The sequence below is a fragment of the Pomacea canaliculata genome, linkage group LG3, assembly GCF_003073045.1.
Source record: "Pomacea canaliculata isolate SZHN2017 linkage group LG3, ASM307304v1, whole genome shotgun sequence".
Taxonomy (NCBI): domain Eukaryota; kingdom Metazoa; phylum Mollusca; class Gastropoda; order Architaenioglossa; family Ampullariidae; genus Pomacea; species Pomacea canaliculata.
The window spans coordinates 8,376,576-8,397,314 of NC_037592.1; the positions used below are offsets into that span (position 1 = coordinate 8,376,576).

General features: G+C 37.3%; 1 protein-coding gene across 1 annotated transcript; it reads left to right on the plus strand.

The window, feature by feature from the left end:
* Positions 1-1,927: 1,927 nt before the first annotated feature.
* LOC112558498 (xanthine dehydrogenase-like) lies at positions 1,928-20,367 on the plus strand. Its single transcript, XM_025228966.1, is given in 36 exon segments — positions 1,928-1,987; positions 2,096-2,191; positions 2,777-2,916; positions 3,495-3,664; positions 3,926-4,086; positions 4,263-4,297; positions 4,300-4,338; positions 4,798-4,880; positions 5,175-5,388; positions 6,654-6,751; positions 6,973-7,119; positions 7,277-7,379; positions 7,573-7,721; positions 7,832-7,942; positions 8,077-8,143; positions 8,533-8,633; positions 9,330-9,488; positions 10,064-10,186; positions 10,998-11,090; positions 11,394-11,451; positions 11,971-12,120; positions 12,578-12,770; positions 13,122-13,226; positions 13,696-13,774; positions 13,951-14,065; positions 14,353-14,433; positions 14,934-15,043; positions 15,258-15,371; positions 15,733-15,891; positions 16,238-16,366; positions 16,682-16,812; positions 17,048-17,179; positions 17,309-17,432; positions 17,928-18,024; positions 19,113-19,220; positions 19,408-20,367. Coding segments are annotated over 35 exon segments (4,002 nt in total). The 5' UTR covers positions 1,928-1,987; positions 2,096-2,141; the 3' UTR covers positions 19,482-20,367.
* The last annotated feature ends 372 nt before the right edge of the window (positions 20,368-20,739 follow it).

The window sequence follows — 20,739 nt, forward strand, 5'->3', positions numbered from 1 at the left end:
TAAACCGCAATGATTTTAAAATCTAGGGGTAAGACAAATATAACAAAGTCATTAAAAATGCTTTTTTGTGAGAATTGTAAATAACTTAATTTTAACGTTTTAAATTTTTATAACAAATTTATTTTTAAATGTTTTGTTTCTTCACATTTTAAAAAGTTTAAAACAATGTTTAATTTTAAAATGTTTTTTGGTAAATGTTTCACCTAAAACTTTAACCTATTACAACCATGTAAGCGTTTTTAAAATGTTTCAGTGCTCTCTGGGATACATACACAGAGTAGAACCATAAAAACAAAATACACTCACATACAAAAGCATTAATCTCACTGCTCCACGTATTGATACTCTTCTTTATTTATCAGACTTACACAATAAAACAACCAAATAATCAGACCACGAACACACAGTCCATTTACAACATGACATATACGCATGCATCTTTAAGTCTTCCATAGAAGTCAGGATGCACCACAACTCCGCCCTAACGTGTTGACAAACATAATGGCAGAAGTCATCAAATAATGCATGAAGCCTATGACAATGCATGAGAAAAGAGATTTATTACGATTTAATATCTCTTTTTACTTTTTTTTTTTTACTATATTTCTGTATTGCGGATGTGCACGCACAGGTAGATTTTTACACGCTTACAACAGCTTGGACTCAGTAATGCGCAACAGATCTTACAACAGATGTGGTGTACAAAAATTCTGCCACAAATGACAAATACAACGATCTGTGCAAACTGCAAGAAATGTCCTCGACATCAGTGTCATTTTCTGGGTTATCGTGTGCCTGTATTTCATGCTGAGTCACAGAAGATGATTTAAAACAATCCTGTTAAAAAAAGCACGCACACACACAGAGAGATAAGAAATGACACTAAAAGCCAGAATTAGCCTCGAAGGTTGTACTATGCTATAATCCAAAAGAAAATGTTCAGTGAATCGTCATGAAAAAAGAAAGTGCTCGTTCACTTTTTGAACTACTTCATTAGGAGTCACAGATATGAGGACGATAGGACTACATGAAAAACTTTCACCTCTTTAACTGAATGGATGTCTTTTGAGTGAGTGTGCATGCATGCTTAGAGGCCTCTAGATAAAACCTGGAAAATAATAATGATGATGATGATGACGATGATGACGATGATACTAATAATATGAAGAAGAAAAAGAAGAAGAAAATGAAGAAGAAAAAAAAAGAAATTACAGCGACTTCGATATAAATAACAGTTACAATTAACTGTTCAAACGGTACAAAACGACCTTGGTGTGTGGTGCCGCTCCATGTTTTAATCTGGATTATCGAGTACCTGTCTATATCGGTGCATCATTGGGAACAAACCTGTTTCAAAGCACGAATAGCACTTGAGGTGGAGAGATACTTTGGCCAACATCACTTTGAGGTCGTGCTATATACCAAAAGAAAAAGTTACGGAATTGTTACGGAAAAAAAGGGTGAGTACCAGTTCACTATCTTGACCACTTTGTCAGGATGCACAGAAATCATTAGGTCAGAACTCATCTCTAATGTGTCAAGAGTTTGAGATGTCAGCTGACAAGTTCCAAACTAACACTGAAAGGCATAGACGTTTATGAAAGAAAATAAAACCAACATTCACATACCATAATAATATGTGGCTGTTAGATATCTTCTCGGAAATGGAATGAAGTCGCTTAAACTGTAGCCTAATTCCGTGATTTGTTCAGACAACTTATCGTTCATTTTAAAGTTCGAGTTAAATACATCAAATGCCTACATAGACTGGCAATGTCATGCTAACAGATTGAACGGAATATAAATACTATATATCTGCACCTGCTACAGTTTTTTTTTTTATCTTAGGAAACGGAACTGATGACGTACAGCGGAGTTTTTATCTAAATGCTTTGTTCTATAAATTGAGCCCATTCCAGACTTTGTTACACAAGGACCTCATGTTGACCTTCTGCTGACAGAGGGAGCTAACATTTTCTTCTAAAATGTATGTGCGCTCTGTTTGTGTCTTTTTACAAATAAGTGTTGTGTGTTTTGCAGCAGAATTACATATTTAGAAAGAGAATTTCGTAATAATGTAATTGTCTCTTTTCAGAAGAAGTTTGCACGTCTGTCTGCGGGAAGTCCACAGAGTTAAAAGAATGCCTGGGACTGATGATCCATCTCTGTTATGTCCCGCGTGTGGCACAAAGTAAGAAATGTTTCTTAAATTTACAGTCTGCTCAAAATCATCTTAAACTGATGTAAAGCATTTATTGTTTTTATGTTTTATTTAACAAAAATTTCGTGCCGTTTATTTAGTGTATCCTACAGGCTTAGAACCATAAACTGAACTGATCTAAACAAACTGTGCCTTCCCTGCAGTTTAGGTCTGTAAATGATAAATATCCTATAATCCACTTGCATTTTGGTAATCTGCAGTCTCTTCTGACTCCAGTAGTAGATTACTTTATCCAAAACGTTGAATTAAAAAAAAACAAGACATTTTCCAATGCTTACTTTGCCATGTTTGCAAACTTTCTTTGTTGAAAGCTTTTCTAAGTTAAATCATTTTCTCTGTAAGCTGATGATGATATGTGAAATACAAAAATGTGATCTTCTTTTATTATTTGTACCATGCATTTTTTATTGTGCTTATTAAACACGATGCTCTATATAACTTACTTGAAAAAATCCAAACGAGCCGTTTTTAAACATAAACTCTAGGTCTACAAACTTCTAAACCATGGAGATACAAGCATTTATAGCCACTAGACTCTGCCTGCAACTGTTTCAGGCAAAATGTGTCCCCAGGGTCAGCAGGTCAGGAGGAGTATGCGAGGACCTGCATCAGCTGCGGCTTCTTCATGAAACTGCGTCTACAGCAGGGAGCTAGCGACGGCGTCACCTTCACAGTGAATGGCACTCAGATCACAGGTAATATTAGTACTGTAAATGTTGGTAAACATAATAGTGATAATTCAGTAAACAACACAGGAACACGTACACTTGCGGGTAAAAACACAAGTACACATAAAGGTAAATAATATAGGTACAGCTATTAGCAATCACTCAGGTAATTTTATTTGTAAACAAGAGAGGTCTGATTTTTAGTAAACAGTTCAAGTATGGATAGTAGGAAAAAAAACAACAAAGCTACCGCTGTATGTTAGGAACACATGTTCAACTGTTGGTTTAGAATCCACTTAAGCAACTTCTAGGGAAAGCAGAGGCAGAGTTATGACTGAATAACATGGCTGTATGCAAACAACAAATGTAATGGCTTTAGATAATGTTTCTGTGAAAATGAAAGACACTATCCAAGAAAGATCGATAACCAGTCACAACCAATTCTTTAAAGTTTGAAGGTTCACATCAAAAAAGTCTTTTCAAAATAATTTCAAGCTTTATTTTGTGTGCGCGACATCCAGGGCAAGTTTATTACTTAGGAGTTTATTTCTCGTGTAATATTCAGTCTCTACATTTAATCTCATTTATTACCAAACTGTCGGCAGTGGGAGATGAGTTTAACCCCGCCACGTCCCTCAACGAGTACCTGAGGAGGACAGGTGTATCTCGGGGTACAAAGCAGCTGTGTATTGAAGGAGGGTGTGGGGTGTGTCTAGTGGCCGTGAAACTCTATGATCCAGTCAGCGCCACGTCTCAGGTGTACGCCGTCAACTCAGTAAGATTTTATATACTGTATATTTAAAAATTGCACTAGAGACAACAAAAAGCTTGCGCGAAGAAGCCCATTAAGTATTTGTCCGATTTAGATATGTTGCCAAACGACTTACAAAATGTAACACTGAAAGAACGTATTATTTATCAAAAAATCGAATGACTTTACTTTTTGACTAAGCATTTGCATTAGAGGATCACAACACTGAGTCATTCAAATTGTTCCCAAAATTAATGTCCCCTTGTTTAACTCTTTTTTACACAGTGTTTAGTGCAACTGTACATGTGTGACGGGTGGGAGATAACGACCATCGAAGGACTGGGCAATGTCCGAACTGGCCTCCATGCAATACAAAAGCGTCTGACTAAGTACAATGGAGCTCAGTGTGGCTTCTGTAGCCCCGCCCAAGTCATGAATATGTATGGGTGAGTAATCATGCAAAGACTGCGACAAATAAACTTCTTTGCTGCGAAAAAGATTATCGTATAAAATAGTTTTAAGTAAGCCGCTTCAAAATCAACTGGATAATGTTCGGTTATTTTAATTACTATTTCTCCTTCCATTGATTTTAATAATTTTAACAACGGGGATTGTGTGTTAGTTTGCTTCAGAGAAACCCCACACCCACCATGCAGCAGGTGAGGACGCCTACGATGTCTCTATTTGTCGCTGCACAGGTAAGTTCATTTAATTTTACAACAAAATTAAAATATAAAGTTTTATTTAATTTGCACTGTAGGTCGACTATCACAAAGTTTGATTGCCAAAGTTTCAATAATAACCGGATTCCTTATCAAGAGTTACTATTAATTAATTGGTTTTCAGTCATATCTTAAAACAACATTCTTACTGTGTCACGTTTGCGTTAAGCTTTAAAACTGTTTGTCTGTTAAAAGCTGACTTCAAGAGTTTACATCAGAGGCAGTTATTTTGGACACAAAAATTTGTAGGCGTTTAAATAAGGGTTTTGTTTTAACTGCGTAATTAAAATGCCTCGTAAAATAAATATTGATATAATATAGATATTGTAGTTTGTATTCATGGCCTAGCAAAATGTATGTGTGTACTTTCTAATATTATTATACTACTAAATCACTAAACAACATTGTACAGCAGTACTTGGTGTTACTCTACAGGCTACAGGCCAATCCTGGACGCCATGAAGTCTTTTGCCTCAGACGCCCCACCCAGTCTACAAGGAGGCATGATTGATATTGAGGTATGGAAATACTGACATCAACATCATACGTAGCAGCAGCATCACAATCGTCTTTATCGCCTTTTTCTTTACGATTTTTGTTGCATTTAGTGTGTTCGAATGCATGTCCACACAATTACAAATATACCTTAACTGTTATTAATAAACATGTATTTATTTTTTACCTATTTTATATTTGTCACCTCATATTTTCTTTTGTGAAGGAGCTTTTATCAACAGATGAACAGAAAAAAATATTGTGTTAATATATTAAGTGTGATAACCGAGACATAAGTAGAAGTCGTTCTTTTAAAGGATTTGAACCCCAAGATGTGCAAGAAGACCGGTGAGAGATGCGAGGGCAAGTGTAACAACAAGAAGGACAAGAAGAGTTGTTCCAGTGCTCGACAACGGAACAGCGGTTCCCTGAGTAACGTGGGCGCCAGGGCTGGGTGGTTCAAACCCACCACACTACAAGAGCTGTATACCCTGCTCCATCAGCACCGCGCGGACAACCATCGCCTGGTCTCTACAATTTACATTCACTGGCTTTGCAGTATCTGAACAGATGTTTTTTTTGAATCTGCAAGAGCAAAAGTTATTACTGCATCCAAATAAACAGGTGTTCACTTAATATCATCCTTGTCATAATCCGTTTGACACATAATTTTGAAAGTTAGAAATCTTGAACACATTTACATTTCCAAAAATATGCTAATCTACAATAGTTACGTCATCTTCTAGACCCATATAAATAAAGCTATAGTATTCTATGCAAGACTCTGATTTGGAGCCATTTTAATTTAATATCTTTATCTTGGCTTAATACATTTCTACAACAGTTAGGCACATGTGTATTATTTACATGTTATCATAGTACAGTCTTGCGATTGAATTACAGGGATCTATGCAACCATTTTTAGAGAGACAAAATTAATGTACATCATATATCTTTTAACATCTTGACTGATAGAAAATTTCCTCTTTCATCCAGCAACCCTTTGTCTATTCTATACAGAAATGGTGTTTAGGCTCTGATATAATCTCTTCAATATGTTTACACACAACACTTTCTCCAAATGCTTTTAAAACATCCGTCCAGAAACTATTTACAGTTACAAAGAAACAACTGGTTTTAACATTTTATGTGCATAATAATCATTTTCCAGCTATGACTGGTTTTCTTTATGTTCCACAACCATGTTAGTTTTAAGGCATTCATATAAGTTCTAACATCAGTATGTCAATCCCCCATTATATACTTTTTTAATAGACACTTTCTGCTAATTTTATCCTTTTTTCCACCCACACAAACTGAAATATAGATTTTTGAATGTTGTTAACCTGGGGGATTTGGCAGCAATAACCACAAGTGTTAACTTGACAAGATTAAGGACTTGAATATTGCTACTCTTCCTAATGGAGTTAACTGTCTTTTCAGCCAAAACAATGTTCTAATTTCGGCTAGCTTACTATCATAATTTAACTTTATACATGCTTTTAGATTATTAGTAAACCAAATACCAAGAATTTTGAACTGCATCTGTAAATGTACTTAGCTGATGAATAGCCACACAACTACATCTACGCCGAAGGGTTTGCACCTAACCTGAGGATATAATTAAGCGTTGTAGCAGATAATTAATTAACGGATGGGTTTAGGAGGCTGAAATTTACAGGTTAGTTTAATATCGCCAATACCTACCGATATCTGAAAAAACCGCAATCCATTCAGGTTGTTCTTTAACCGCCGTCTTTAAACTGTAAGAAACATTTTTATGTCGACTAACATTCTTTTACATACTTTCTTAGGTGTTTTCAAAGAGATTGGACCGTGGATGTATAATATTTTGATTGACGTCAAAGGAATTAGAGAGCTGTACAGGATTGAGGTGAGATTTTTGACAATAAAAGAATGTTTGTTGAACAGAATATATAAGCGTAATTCATAGAACCAATTGTTTAAAAGAATTATTCCTCTTGAATATATTACCGTTAAAAAGAGCATAAGTACTACATGCAGTCTAGTCTTGATAACCCTGCTGCACTTAGAGCTACAAAGATTACTTTGTCAGTTGACTTTTATGGTGATGTTGTTCATGTGACGTGGCAGTTCACTCCCTCGCTGGTGTGGGGCGCTAACCTGACGCTGACCAACATCCACGACCTGTGCGACAAGGCGCGCAGCAACGCATCACTGCCGTACGCCGCCGTCTTCGCGGAGCACATCAAGAAAGTGGCCAACAATGGCGTCAGGAACGTACGTGTCACGTGTTACAACTTACAACATGCTAGTTTCTAAATATACCTACAATATCCTACAATACTTGCTAGTCGGAAAATAGAAACGTATTTTACCTATTTATTACTCATCAGCTCCGTAAGAAATGTCTTGAATGTTTGTCTCTTTATCTCAGCTGGCATCATGGGCAGGCAATCTGATGCTGAAACACAAACATCCAGAGTTCCTCTCTGACATCTACACCATGCTGGATGTTGTTGGTACCAGACTCCTGATTGGTGAGTCTCAGATTATATCTCAATCGAGCCTGTTAGTAAAAAAATAAAATAACATAATAAACAAAACAAGTAAACAAAAAGAACCTCTACACAATGACTCTAATTCACCAAAAATAAATTCACCAGAAGTAAAAAAAAAACAATTATTGAAAACTTATTTCAGTGTTTACGGCGCTGATGTTATTCCTTTCAGGCGATGAAACTGGAAACAGAAGCCAGTGCACCTTGAAAGAATTTCTCAGCCTGGACATGCAGGGGAAAGTCATCGAGGCAGCCTTACTCCCAACCTACACCGACACCAACAACTACATCCGACTTTACCGTGTTTCACAGCGACTACAGGCAAGCTTCTTTCATAATCCAGCAATCCGGCTAATGAAATAATATTTTTAGACTTTTAAACAATTCTTTATAATAAAGTAGTGACTAGTATATTTTCATTTCTCCCCCAGGCTGATCATGGTCACGTGATAGCAGGGTTCAACATGAAGATTGACAAGACCAACAACTGCACGGTGCTACAACGACCAACTATCGTTTTCCAGGGCATCAATGGCACTCTGGTCAGTCTCTGAGAATTAGTGTCAAGCTGCAGAAGAAATATATGTTTTTGTAAACACATTAAACTAACTGATAAAATTTTTAAAATGTCTGGAGAAAACAAATTAACAGACGCAACAATATTACTTGTCAATAGAACCGAGCTGAAAATACAGAGGCTTTTCTGGAAGGCAAGCAGCTGGGTGATCCTCAAGTTCTCAGAGGCGAGTATCAGTAACAAATAAATACTTTTTGCCATGAAACCGATATAAGGGAAGATACAAGAAAAGGATTCAATCAAGTTATAATGAAAGTTCACAACGGATATCTGATGTGTCTTTTTCTTTTCGTGATGTCACTCTTGACTAGAACAAAGTTGCATTAAACGGTGTATCATACCCGTGGTTACCCGTAAAGTCATCTTTGAGTATTAAGAGCAACGGAAAGAGAGTTATATTTTTACTTCAAGTCCCTGGAAGCGATGCCTCTGTCACAGTTCTTCCTCCTGTTTACTAGCGTTATCCTCTTGCTTCTCAAAGCTGTTTATTGTTTATTTTGCACTGATTGTATAGTATGTACAATGTGTTTTGCTAGAGTTTTTGTTTCTTTTCAGACTCACTTTCCATGCTGAACATGGAGCTGACCCCTGCCAGTGACCCTCTACTCGCCAGTGCTGATTATCGGCGAAGTACTGCAGTGTCCTTCTTCTACAAGGTCTCTCATTTGTATTTTTCTAAAGGGCACTATCATTATTCTTTCGGCTTCTGTCGTTCTTCCAATGGACTTAATTCAGAAGGTTTAAAACATCACATTTAAGCATTACTCGCTGTAACGAGGTTGTATTAGCTTACATTTTAGCGTGGACTAAAGATAAACGATTTCCTGCATGAAATGACTAGCTTGTGGTTGTGTTTAACAAAAAGCGCAAGAAAGATATGATTGATTGATTCTGAAATGCATATGAAATGTTTATGACGGAGGTAGCTGAGCAACGTGAGATTTGTTTGGTAGTTTCTAACAACAAAGATGAGTAAAACACGCTTGCCTTAATTCAAAATACCCCTGACCACTCGACAGAATTGTTAATACATCAGTCACAGTAATTGCTTATAAAAATAAAGAGTGACTGCCCTAAAATACGACGATAAACTTTATTTAAAACCTGCTGAGGTAGACAGTTGGAAAATTCAGTCTTTAATCAATTATTTGAAATCCATGTATGTGCTACCTGGTTTGTTTGTTTGTTTTTTGTTTTTGTTTCTGTTTTTGTTGTTTTTTTTAATTTGTCTTTTTTGTCCGTATTTCCGTTGTCCAGCACAAACAGTTTGTTTCCACTTCATGTATTTAGATCCTCATTTTCTGTGCACTTTCTATGTTTCTAGTCTGTTTGTAAAGTTTTCTGGTTCTCAGTACGTGCTGGACGTGTGTGGAGACAAGGTGGCTCAGAGGTACCGTAGTGGAAGGACCAGTCTGGTGCGCCCAGTGTCGTCAGCAAAGCACTCCTATGACACCCGGCAGGAGGAATGGCCTCTGAACCAGCCCATCACCTCCATCGACGCCGACTACTTGGTAATAGATTGTTTGTACATTTATTTTGTGTCAGTCGTAGTCAGTTGCAAGAAATTATTAACCGCGAGAATTTGTATTGTCATCTGCGAAAAAAATGTTATTTGCTTAGCTAATATTTTGTATTGTCAACGATTATCTCTCTAATTATATATAACCACACATTTTATCACGTAACTTAAACATCTCTTTAGCTTCTTTAATTCATTTAACTTTACAAGAAACATCTCAGAACTTTCCTTCACCCAATTGACGATAATCAGCATTCATATATTTTAGTAATTATTTTACGTGTTATTAACATATTTCAGACATCTCTCTCCATCATTCGCATCATCATTCTCTCGTCTAGAACTTATTTCGTGCCACCGTAAGAGCCAGAACACTTCCCATAGCATCTCTTAGTTCTCTATAATCATGCACAACTGACGAGTACAGTGATTGAAGTTCGGGAGGGCAGGCCTTTAATTCCAATAGTCAAATTTTAAATATTTAATCAATCTAATACGTAAGAGGATCCAGGGTTAGATATGCAGCTCTGTAAACAATAGATAAATAGTATCAACATATGTACGCAGGTTTCTGGAATGTCTCGGTACTTGGATGATGTTCCTCTGGAGCCTGGCGAGCTGCACGCTGCCTTCGTCCTCAGCACTCAAGGGAACGCTGAGATCGCATCCATGGATGCTCAACTGGCGCTGGTAAACTAGCTTACAGACAGAGAAACAATGTCTGGAACTTACTTATCCAGCCTGCATGTTTGTATTTTTGTGCCACTGATATTTGCTTGTTTTTTTACGAGTAAATGTTAAATATTAAAATATGCAATCAAGAGAATCTCTAACAATTTTGCATAATTTCGTCAAAGGTACTACGGACTAACTGTGAATTACCGAGTTCTATTCAATTTTAAGTCCGTCATCTTTTAACTGCTCTCAAAATCAGAAATTGTTTATTTTTGTGAAGTAAATGAGTAAATTAAAAAGCTCTGACAAATTCTGTTAATGTTTTTTCTTAATTTTTGTAAACCAGAGGTTGCGTAGAACCATATAAAATATAAGAATAATTCAAAACGCACTTCTTATTTCTTACCAAAGTCTTTTTCTAGTAAAACTGGATAAAAGTTGTCAGATCTTTCCCCTTTATTTGTTATCTGTAATCATACAGAAAATTCTCTGAATTTATAGAAATAAGAACAAAGCATCTCCTTTGTTTAAGATTGCATTTTTCCATGCTTTACCAGTTGATCATCCTGCGATATGTAATACTATCCTTATAAATTTCTTGGCTTAATGATGCCGTGTAAGGGAATATCTGATTCCTGTCTATGCTTTGCATTGATGGATTCACTTTCAAATTAAATAAGTACTAAGGATGAATTAGTGTTAGACCTTTAGATGTGCAACTGCGAGCTTTTTCTTGATAACTTCTTCGTTCTCTACGTTAGTGGAAATCTCGTCCAAGAAACTGAAAACGGTTGATGATGATGATGCACTGCTGTCAATGTTTCAGTCTTTACCAGGGGTACTCAGGTTCATCCAAGCTTCTGACATTCCACCAGGCGGAAAAAATAGTTTTTCCACTTTTACTTCAGCTTCAGAAGAGGTAAACGGGCTGAATGTTTGCATGCTACTAGATGTTTCTAGATATAAGAGCATGACTTTGACTTAGAAATGAACAGATGAAAGAGAGTTAATAATTTAAATATATTCTATGAAAGGATCTTTTCTGTTAAAAGTGCAGTTTAAAAATATAAAAGAAGACCATAGCATCTACAACATAAAAATGATACACCAAAATAATAATATACCAACAGCAAGACGTGGTTACAAGAAATATCTCTGAGTTAATCATTAGACACCAGAGTTTCCGTTTGAAAGTGTCATTTCCAGCTTTTTTCTGGTTTAGATTCTCTGCAGTGGTCGTGTGGAGTATGCTGGCCAGCCCATTGGCATCATCGTTGCAGGTGAGGTTCTTAGATGTCACTACTCTTGCAGATGACAACATGGAGACGCTTTGTTGTTGTTGTTGTTGTTGTTGTTGTTGTTGTTGTTGTTGTTGTTGTTGTTGTTGTTTTGTGTTGTTTTAAATAGGATGAAGAATTCTATAACTTTTTGATTATTTTCACACACTGTATTTCTTTGGTTCTTTAGAAAAAAAACAGTTTCTAATTCCACATTTGTTTTGGTGTAAAGATTGAATGCTTGTACTTTGATGCTCTGCATTGAGGGGAAGTGTTTGCCACAAGAGTTTACTCAGACTGCACGTAATATTCAAATATTATATATATATATATAAAGAATCAAGCGCGAAAGAATTATTTCTTTGGAGCTTGTTCCCAACGACCTAAAAGAAACTTTGCTTCTAAATGTCTCAAGATACATTAGGCCTGCATAACTCGTTGAACTATGTTTTACCATATGAGCTTATTTACACATAACATCTGTACGACCTGTCAAAAGTCATTAACCCTTCTTCCCGACAGATGATCCTCAGATGGCAAGTACAGCTGCCTCCATGGTCAGGGTGACCTACAGGAATGTCCAGCCTCCATTGTTAGACCTCAGGACGGCCATCAACCAGAAATCTTTCTTTCCAAACCAAGAAGATCCTGTCATCAGAGGTGACCCAGACTGTAAGTCTTGCAAACCCTTTTCATAACTAATGATAGTGAGGTTGACTGTTTAGGCTGTCCATTGCTGTTCATATACTTTATATACCACGTTGTGAAAGTAATCCTTTGAACGAAATGAACGATGCTCATATGATTAATAATTCAGGACGACATAACTGAGAAGAACTGAAGCTTTTGAAATTAAGTAATTTTATATTGTTGGTGCTGTTTTTGTTGTTTTTGTTTTTGTTTTATTTTTGTTTTTTGTTTTTTTGGCTTCAAATTCTGAGCCAAAACTTTCTGTTGAACACAGGTAGATGTTTCTTTGTCGTTGCTCTTTCGGCTTACTCTGACTCTATATACTAAAACCACTTTTCCTACACACTTTAAATTCTAATAATAAAGCATTCTAATAAAACCCAGAAGTGTTTCAATGCGATGTGTACTAACTGCTTCACGATGTTCTTGTGTTTCTCAGCGGCGATAAAGCAGTCCCCTCGCCGCCTGACAGGGTCTGTGGAAATAGGAGACCAGTACCACTTCTACCTGGAGTCACAGAGCAGCAGGTGTGCCCCCAACGACACGGGGGGCATGGACGTGCGGGCGACAACCCAGTGGGTGGACATCATTGTCAGGGTGGTAGCAGACATCCTCAACATCCCAGTCAGCAGGTGAGTCGCTTATTTTTGAAAGAAGTCATTGTCTAGTCTTCATCCTACCAGATCGCTGAAAACTGTTATTTTCTGAAAGTTTAATTTTTCCGCAGCAAGTAAATTTAGGACTGATAGAACGATACTCGTAGCAACAGATGTGATTTGCAAAATCAATTTCCAAACGTTTCCTTACCATTACTATATGGAGAAATTCAACGCTTATTTTTTGTAGACACAGTGAACCGTTTACGATCATTGCCATTACAGCCACTAGACCGCAAGACACATTGATGCCTAAGATATATTCAAAGGTTTACCATGGTAACTCATTTATGTCATCAAGAAGAGTTATTTTTGTTTCAATTATAGCGTGAACCTGGAGGTCGAACGCTTAGGTGGAGCTTTTGGGGGGAAGGTGACTCGCAACCCAATTGTATCTGGGGCGTGTGCACTGGCTGCCTACATCATGCAAAGGTAAATAAAACAGTTTCACAGCTTACCTCATGACAAGCATCTTTAGAATGATTTAGCTCTTTCTCCCTCCCTCTCCCTCTCCCTCTCTCTCTTTGAATATATATATATGGTTCAATCTTATTTATTTAGAAATACTCTGTTTTAACACTAATTCTTTAGTCTGTTTTTATGTGAGTCTGTGGTTGCTGTTGTGCGAGTGTTCCTAGTAAACAAAGTTATAATTAAAATCACAGCTCATTGGTTGTATCAGTCTCGTGACATCTATGTTGTGTTCACGTATCAGCAGTATTACCATTACATCATGTCTACAAGCTGTCACATGTTGCGTGCTGCGCTGCACCAGTCGCTGTCGGCTGTTTGTTGTTTTAAAAAAAAGTCTCAAACTGTCTCACCTTTGTTTTCTCTGCCACCAACACTTATTTACACTGCTTCGTGTAATAATAATATTCACACTTGTCTTTTTCTCCAGGCCCGTGCGCTTGGTCATGGATCTGCACACAAACATGAAGGCTCTGGGCAAACGCCATTCGGTGATCGCAGAGTATGAGGTGAGGTGTGTTCACTGGTCTGTAGGCGGTCTCCTCTTCGGTGTTTGTAAGCTTAAACAATGTGGCAGATGATGATCATGATGATGATGATCATGATGATCATGATGATGATTCATTACCCTCTGTAAACAAACCTGCATCACAGACCTCTTTTGTTTGTTTCGTGTACCTGGCAGGTAGGGTTCACGGAGGAAGGCAAGCTGAACGGAATCAAAGTCACCTACTATGACGACTGTGGTTACAGTGATGCTGATGCCTTTCTGTCTTATGTTACAACCTTTGTCGACAGCTGTGAGTGCTTTGTCTGTGCGATCTCATGAACATGAATTCTTTTCTACACTCTTCTGCAAGCGAACAACTATTCCTATTAATTGTCATCTTATCATCCTCTTCATATTAAACAGACTTTCATCGACAACCGTGAGAGTTTTGCATGATCTTATTTTCGTTTACTTAGCACTTTTTTGTGAGTAGTTTTCACTATTGCAATCCATTCTATTGTCTGGAATGTAAAATTACCTTTTTACAAAATATTCTCCGTTTTGTCCTCAGCTGTTTGACCTTCTGATCTTTTTTAGCTTATTTTTGTCCAAACTGGAACTTCACGTCAGTGGCTGTAAAAACAAACAAAGCAACCAACACCGCCTGCAGATCACCACGTATGTAGAAAGTTTATGATTTTAATTTTGGCTTCTTTAGAACGATAAAGTTGTTCTTTTTGTATTATGGTCTTCTTTTAATCAACACTTGCATAGCTATTAATTATTACATTATAAACTTGAAAGTATGAAAATGTCACAAATAAATATTTCTTGTATAAAAATTCGTCACGTCGGTGGGAAACAAAAATTTACGTGGAGGAAAATTTCCTTTCATTTTCGTTATAAAAATCGATGATAACAAATTGAATCTGAATTTACTTCTCAAATTTTTTAAAAGACAGATGTAATGAAGGTGGCAATACCACTTGATTACTACATCAATACAATATTTTCATTTAGAGGATTATGAACCATAACAAATTTATACTGGTTGTAAGAGTTATACTCTTTGCTTAAATAAGAAAAGGACAATTTAAACAAAAAATAATTAAAAGGAAAATCATCTCTATCTACTCACATCTGGTTGTTTTCTTTGAATTCTTGTGTTTCCAACACAGAGGGTGTGCCAGCTCAGTTCATGATCGAGACAATAATGGAGCACATTGCAAAAACTCTCAACAAAGATCCCACGGAAATCCGAAAAAACAATTTCTATCAGGAAGGACAGGTAATATAATCTATTCTTCTACATCTTAAAGGGCTTTGGCCATCCTCCTGATTTGGTCGAAGAGCAGTGTTTAGTATTTCATTTTACTTTTTCATTGATGAACAACTGTAATGTTTCAAGCGTTTCAAGAGTTTTCGCTCGTAATATGAATGCCCTTGTGAAGATGGCAATATGTAAAATATAAAAATGTTGAACAAACTTTTGGCTGTACCAGTTTTCTCTGAATGGCTCAAAACTGGAGAACTGCAACATCGGATTGGTTGTTTCCCAATTAGAGACATCTTCAGATTTTGAAGCCCGTAAACGCCAGGTGGCCGAGTTCAATCAGGTAACAGAAAGATAAAACAACATTTCTTTTATTTACTTATTTTTGGCTATCGAATGACGATGCTGATGCTGATGCTGATGAGGAGAAGAAGGAGAAAGAAAAATGTCGTTATGAAAACCATTTTCCCAGTTTAGACTTAATCCAAATGACAAAAGCAATATGTAAGCAAATAATTATACCCATATGAACATAGAAAACATGCAAAGATCAAAATATAACAAGAAATATAAGGTAGCACAGCAAGACAGGAGAACTGGGACAATGTAAGAAGTACATGGTCTGTAGAATGACTGGATCCGACGGTGAGGCCTCTTTAGACGAAGATTTTGTATCGTGGTACACAGATACATTCCTGTTTCAGGCAAACCGTTGGAGGAAGCGTGGCATCTCTCTGGTCCCCACAAGATATGGAATAGGGTGGGGTGCCCATTACAGTGTGTTTGTGGCCATCTACAACTCTGATGGCTCTGTCGCAATCGAACATGGCGGCATCGACATGGGACAGGGAATCAGTACAAAGGTAAGCAGATTTTATTTACTTATTTAAGAATTTTTTTCTGAATTTGTAGACACGGACTGACGTGCTAAATGTAAAACACTGAAAGCAACTTATGGAAGCTGCAATATTTGTGATGTTACTGTTGACGGATGATGTGAATGGTGCACAAAACTATTACACATGCAAGCCACCCTTTAAGATGAGTCCCTGACATTATACCTTCTGACCAAGGGACCCTCTGTGGCATGTGTTGATCCTCGAGGTCCATAGCTACTACCTCAGACAACTGTCGACCTACGAAACCACGTTCGCCGTTCTTACTTTAGACAATGAACATAAATTGATGTTGATGTTTGTGTATGTCCAGGTGGCACAGGTGTGCGCCTATGAGCTGGGTGTACCATTGTCGCTGATCCGTGTTAAAAAGAATTCCTCTACTGCCAACGCCAACTCGACCTTCACTGCAGGGTCCATGGGCAGTGACCTGTGTTCTTTGGTCAGTCTCTATTTTATCACGATATATATATATATAACACGATACTTTTAGCTATTTCAAAAAATTAGTTGAGTACCTGTTCGTGAAAATTTTATAAAAATAAATTTAATTGATGGCCTGCTTGATTTGGCAGACAATGAACAAATAATATACTAAAACAGACCAATGGTAATCTGAGTAACACTCAGAGTACTGTCATACAGTGTGTGCTACATGTGACCAGGTGACAGGCGTTTGTAAGATATAATGTGTTTTTGTTTCATCTGATCTTTGTGACCAGTTAGATTCACCAGTAACTGTTATTGTCTTATACAGGGAGTCATTCAGTGTTGTCAGCAACTGAAGGCGAACATGGCGCCAGTTCGGATGAGGATGCCGACAGCGCCATGGAAGGACATTGTTAGCGAGTGTTACCGCAGTGGAATCGATCTTTCAGCCCACGCCTTGTAAACACCACTGAATAGATTATTGTTATCTTTATTTAAATATAAATATCTTTATGACAAAGCCCAACATGTGTAAGGTATATAAAAAACCAATTAACAGTTTGTCAGTTTTTTACAAGTTCTTGTAGGAAAAACTCTATAAAACAGAATTAAAAATGAATTAGACATCTAATTGTGAAATGGAAATGTATGGTATTTGGTTCACTAATATTAATCTTGTCTTCCTGTTCACCAGCACGAACCCATTCAGCCAGTACCACAGCCGTTACAGTGTCTACACAGCTGCCGTGGCGGAGGCTGAGGTGGACGTCCTCACTGGCCAGTCACAGCTCAACCGCGTGGACATCTTGTACGACTGCGGTGAAAGGTCAGAGTTCATCTCCAGTATAACAGATATTTCATTACTCAAAACGCCGAGATGTAATGAAATAATTTTGTACTCTTCTTACAGTAGTGTAGCAGAATTAGCGAACATTCGTTTTAATCTGTTGTTTAGTTTGAGTCCTGAAATAGACCTTGGCCAGATGGAGGGCGGCTTTATGTTGGGTCTGGGATGTCACCTGCTGGAGGAAAGCAAGTACCACCCCACAACCGGAGCCCTTCTCACTGACGGAACTTGGGTCAGTCTTCGACTAAATTAAATACTGAAAATATATGTATTTGATTGTTTAAATGAAAAGCAGTGGATATCATCACAGACAATATTCAGGTTAAGTCTTATGAATGTGACTGCGGAAGAGTTCCCAAACAAGGCTCGAGACATGACAAAAGCAACTGCACCATAACACAGTCAACATGATTTGAAGAACAGCTTGTCTGGCCGTTTATAGTTCAAATGGTGGAAATCCTGAAGTTGATAAGTCCGTACGACAGCACACAAATAAATTACGTGCAAGCACACACCTGCGCACACTGACACACACAAGCAAACATAAGTTACATATTTTGTGTACTCAACAGCTTATGCTAGGATTCCATCGTTTATTCCAAGAAAAATCATCATACGTTGCAACAACTTTTCAAACAGTAAAAAACCATCGTAGTGTGTCACATGAAAGCGGAAAAAGCAAAGTATGACGGTTATCTATTGAATCCTAATCTGCTGGACGTTGCAGGAGTACAAGCCACCTCTACCTAAGGACCTGCCTGTAGACTTCCGGGTGAGCTTCCTGAGAAACGCACCCAATCCCTTGGGAGTTCTTCGCTCCAAAGGTAGACAAAAAGACTTTAAAGATTCTTCATAGCAACCTTTAGTGCTTAATTAAGATATCCATAGTTTACTAGCATTGCTAAATTTTCAGTTTTACATGATTTTTGACAATTTAAGTCAGTGACAGGGACAAGCAACCAAAAAACAATGAGGCGGGAATTATAAGAATGTCATATAATTAATCATGGCTTCTGCTTACGCAAAAAGTTCGGAGGACCCCTTCAATTTTCGTCAATGGGGTCACAATGGACCACTTCAAATTTGGGTGAAGAACAGATACAAAATTGGGCAAGTGTACTGTAGCCCAATCTATTGTTGTCGTCTGCTACAAAGTGAGAGTTACTTCCCTTGCACTGAGTTTTTTCCCTTACCGGGAAGAGTTCCATTAGCCTATTTCCAAGATGTCGTTGACAACATGGTTAAAATCATCGTCTCAGAAAAGCAAAGAAAGTGAGCACCCCAAGTACAGTGAGCTCATAAGCTCATCACAGATGCTTGCACAGACATCATGGCACAGAAATCTCGCCGTTTCTGACTAGACATTACAGTGCTTTGTGTGCCTGAAAGGCAGTTGAACAAAGTATGTTGATTTGTTGATTTTTTTTCACATTGTGAAGGGACCCCTTAGAGTTAGCCTGGGACCCCTTAGAAATCTGAAGAAGGGGTCCCTGGGACCCCAAAGAATTTAGCCTTAGCAGAAGCCTTGTACTGTAGAACGTTTGAGGTATTAAGCATGTTCACTGTATATACTGCATCGTATGTTCATTACTTCTGGGTTTTATAACATCCGTAGGGTATCCATAACTCATAAATGTGTCACGTGCTACTTTCAACCTTCGTATCACAAACATAACGCTACACGTGTTCGAAATAAAAAAGAATTTATTTTTTTAACAAAGAAAACTAATTAAAACTAATTATATTATATATTTTGTTCTTAAACCATTTTTTTTCAATATTTAGCCAGTTCTGTATCCTTCTATTTGTCATTTACATTTTCAAGCATGTGGTTGGTTCTTTTGACACTGATGTTGTATCTCTTGCCCAATATTGTCTTGACTCATCTGCAACCTGTTGATGTGTCTCACAGCCACCGGCGAGCCCACAGTTCCCCTCAGTAGTGTCGCTGTCTTCGCCATCAAGCACGCCGTGGAGGCTGCACGTGCCGAGATCGGCCAGGACACCTACTTCACACTCAGTATGTCCCTCATTTCAAAACAACAGATAGAAATTCTGGAATATTCGCCCTCTGTACAAACTGTAGAAAATATTTTAAATAGTGTATATAGGAAGCATCACGGTGACTTGGAAGAAAACGAACGTGAAAGTCTTGTTCATAAGTTGTGAACGCAACACTATGGCTAACCTTATGTATGGTCTTTCAGATTCACCTGCGCTGGTGCAACATGTCCAGACAGCCTGCCAGGTAAAACCTGAACAGCTCACCTTTGGAAACTGATCTTCTCTGAAAGTTTCAAGAATTAATTGCACGTGCATGTGTAACACGGAGGGAGCTGACTAAAAGATTAGAAAATAATTTATATGATTATCATCGAAAAGGATTCACACAATACATTCTATTCCTTATACTTTTTAATCAAATATGTACTAAGTTTGCAAAGATTGTAATGATTCAACTTAAAAATGCACTCAACGATCCAGAAAATTTTTGCTTAATGTTTTTGTTTAGTTCTGAGAATTGTATGATTCTCTGATCGTGTGTCTTGAAATTTTATTTAGAAAAAGTCTTTTAAATAATACATATTATATTTTAAAAAGTATAAATAACTGCATGGAAACAGCTTGGGTTTTACGGAATTATTTCAAGAGAGTCATTGTTTCCCATTGTAACTGAAGCTCAGTGAAGGATACACCTTTACCTTTGTATATCTTCCACCTATATTACACCTAAAACAAGATATACTGAGGATTTACGTTCTCTTTTAAATGTTTACCTATACTTACATTGCGATAGTCAGGATGGCAGGTCTTGCTTCGATTTTTATTTGCTGCAGAACTTACAAGTTTGTAAAGGTTTTCTGGGAAAGATCAGGTGACTGTTCTTATGAAAAGGATCTTTACAACAGAAAATTTTTTTTCAATTTGTTTTTTGAATTAATTGATAATTTTACCTTTGAATGTATTAGATTTTTGTCTTTGTAACTTTCCAATAGTCATTTATTTTCCCTGATTAAAATGAACTAGCGTTTGATGTAAATTAAAGAGTACATCACATCATGCAGCTTAAAGATGAAAGATAACTGGGTTGGTTCAATGAACAATGAAGTTTATACATATATATGTTAATTCCACAAATATTTTAATGGAATAAATAAAGGTTGATTACAGAAATACCATGGTTTTGTCTGATATGTATACATAATTATTATGTACATAAGTAATTTCCTTCGCTGGTACCCACCTGACAACGGTTATGCTGGTCCGTTAGTACCGGTAGTCAGGGAGGGGAGAGCGGGAACCACTGGCTGGATGCAGCAGCTGACAAATCTGTCTTTAACAGTGGTTATCATGTGATACATGCTACGAGCAGTCCAATCCTACACGAATGTCAGATCAGTTATTCTGTTTGTTGTCTTTAATGTTACTGTAGTGCTTCATAACCGTTCAACGAGTGCAGTACGACTGGATAAACGAATAGAAACTCTCTCTCACTAAAGAAGGCATCCGTCAAGTGTATCCTAGAACTCTGTGCGTAA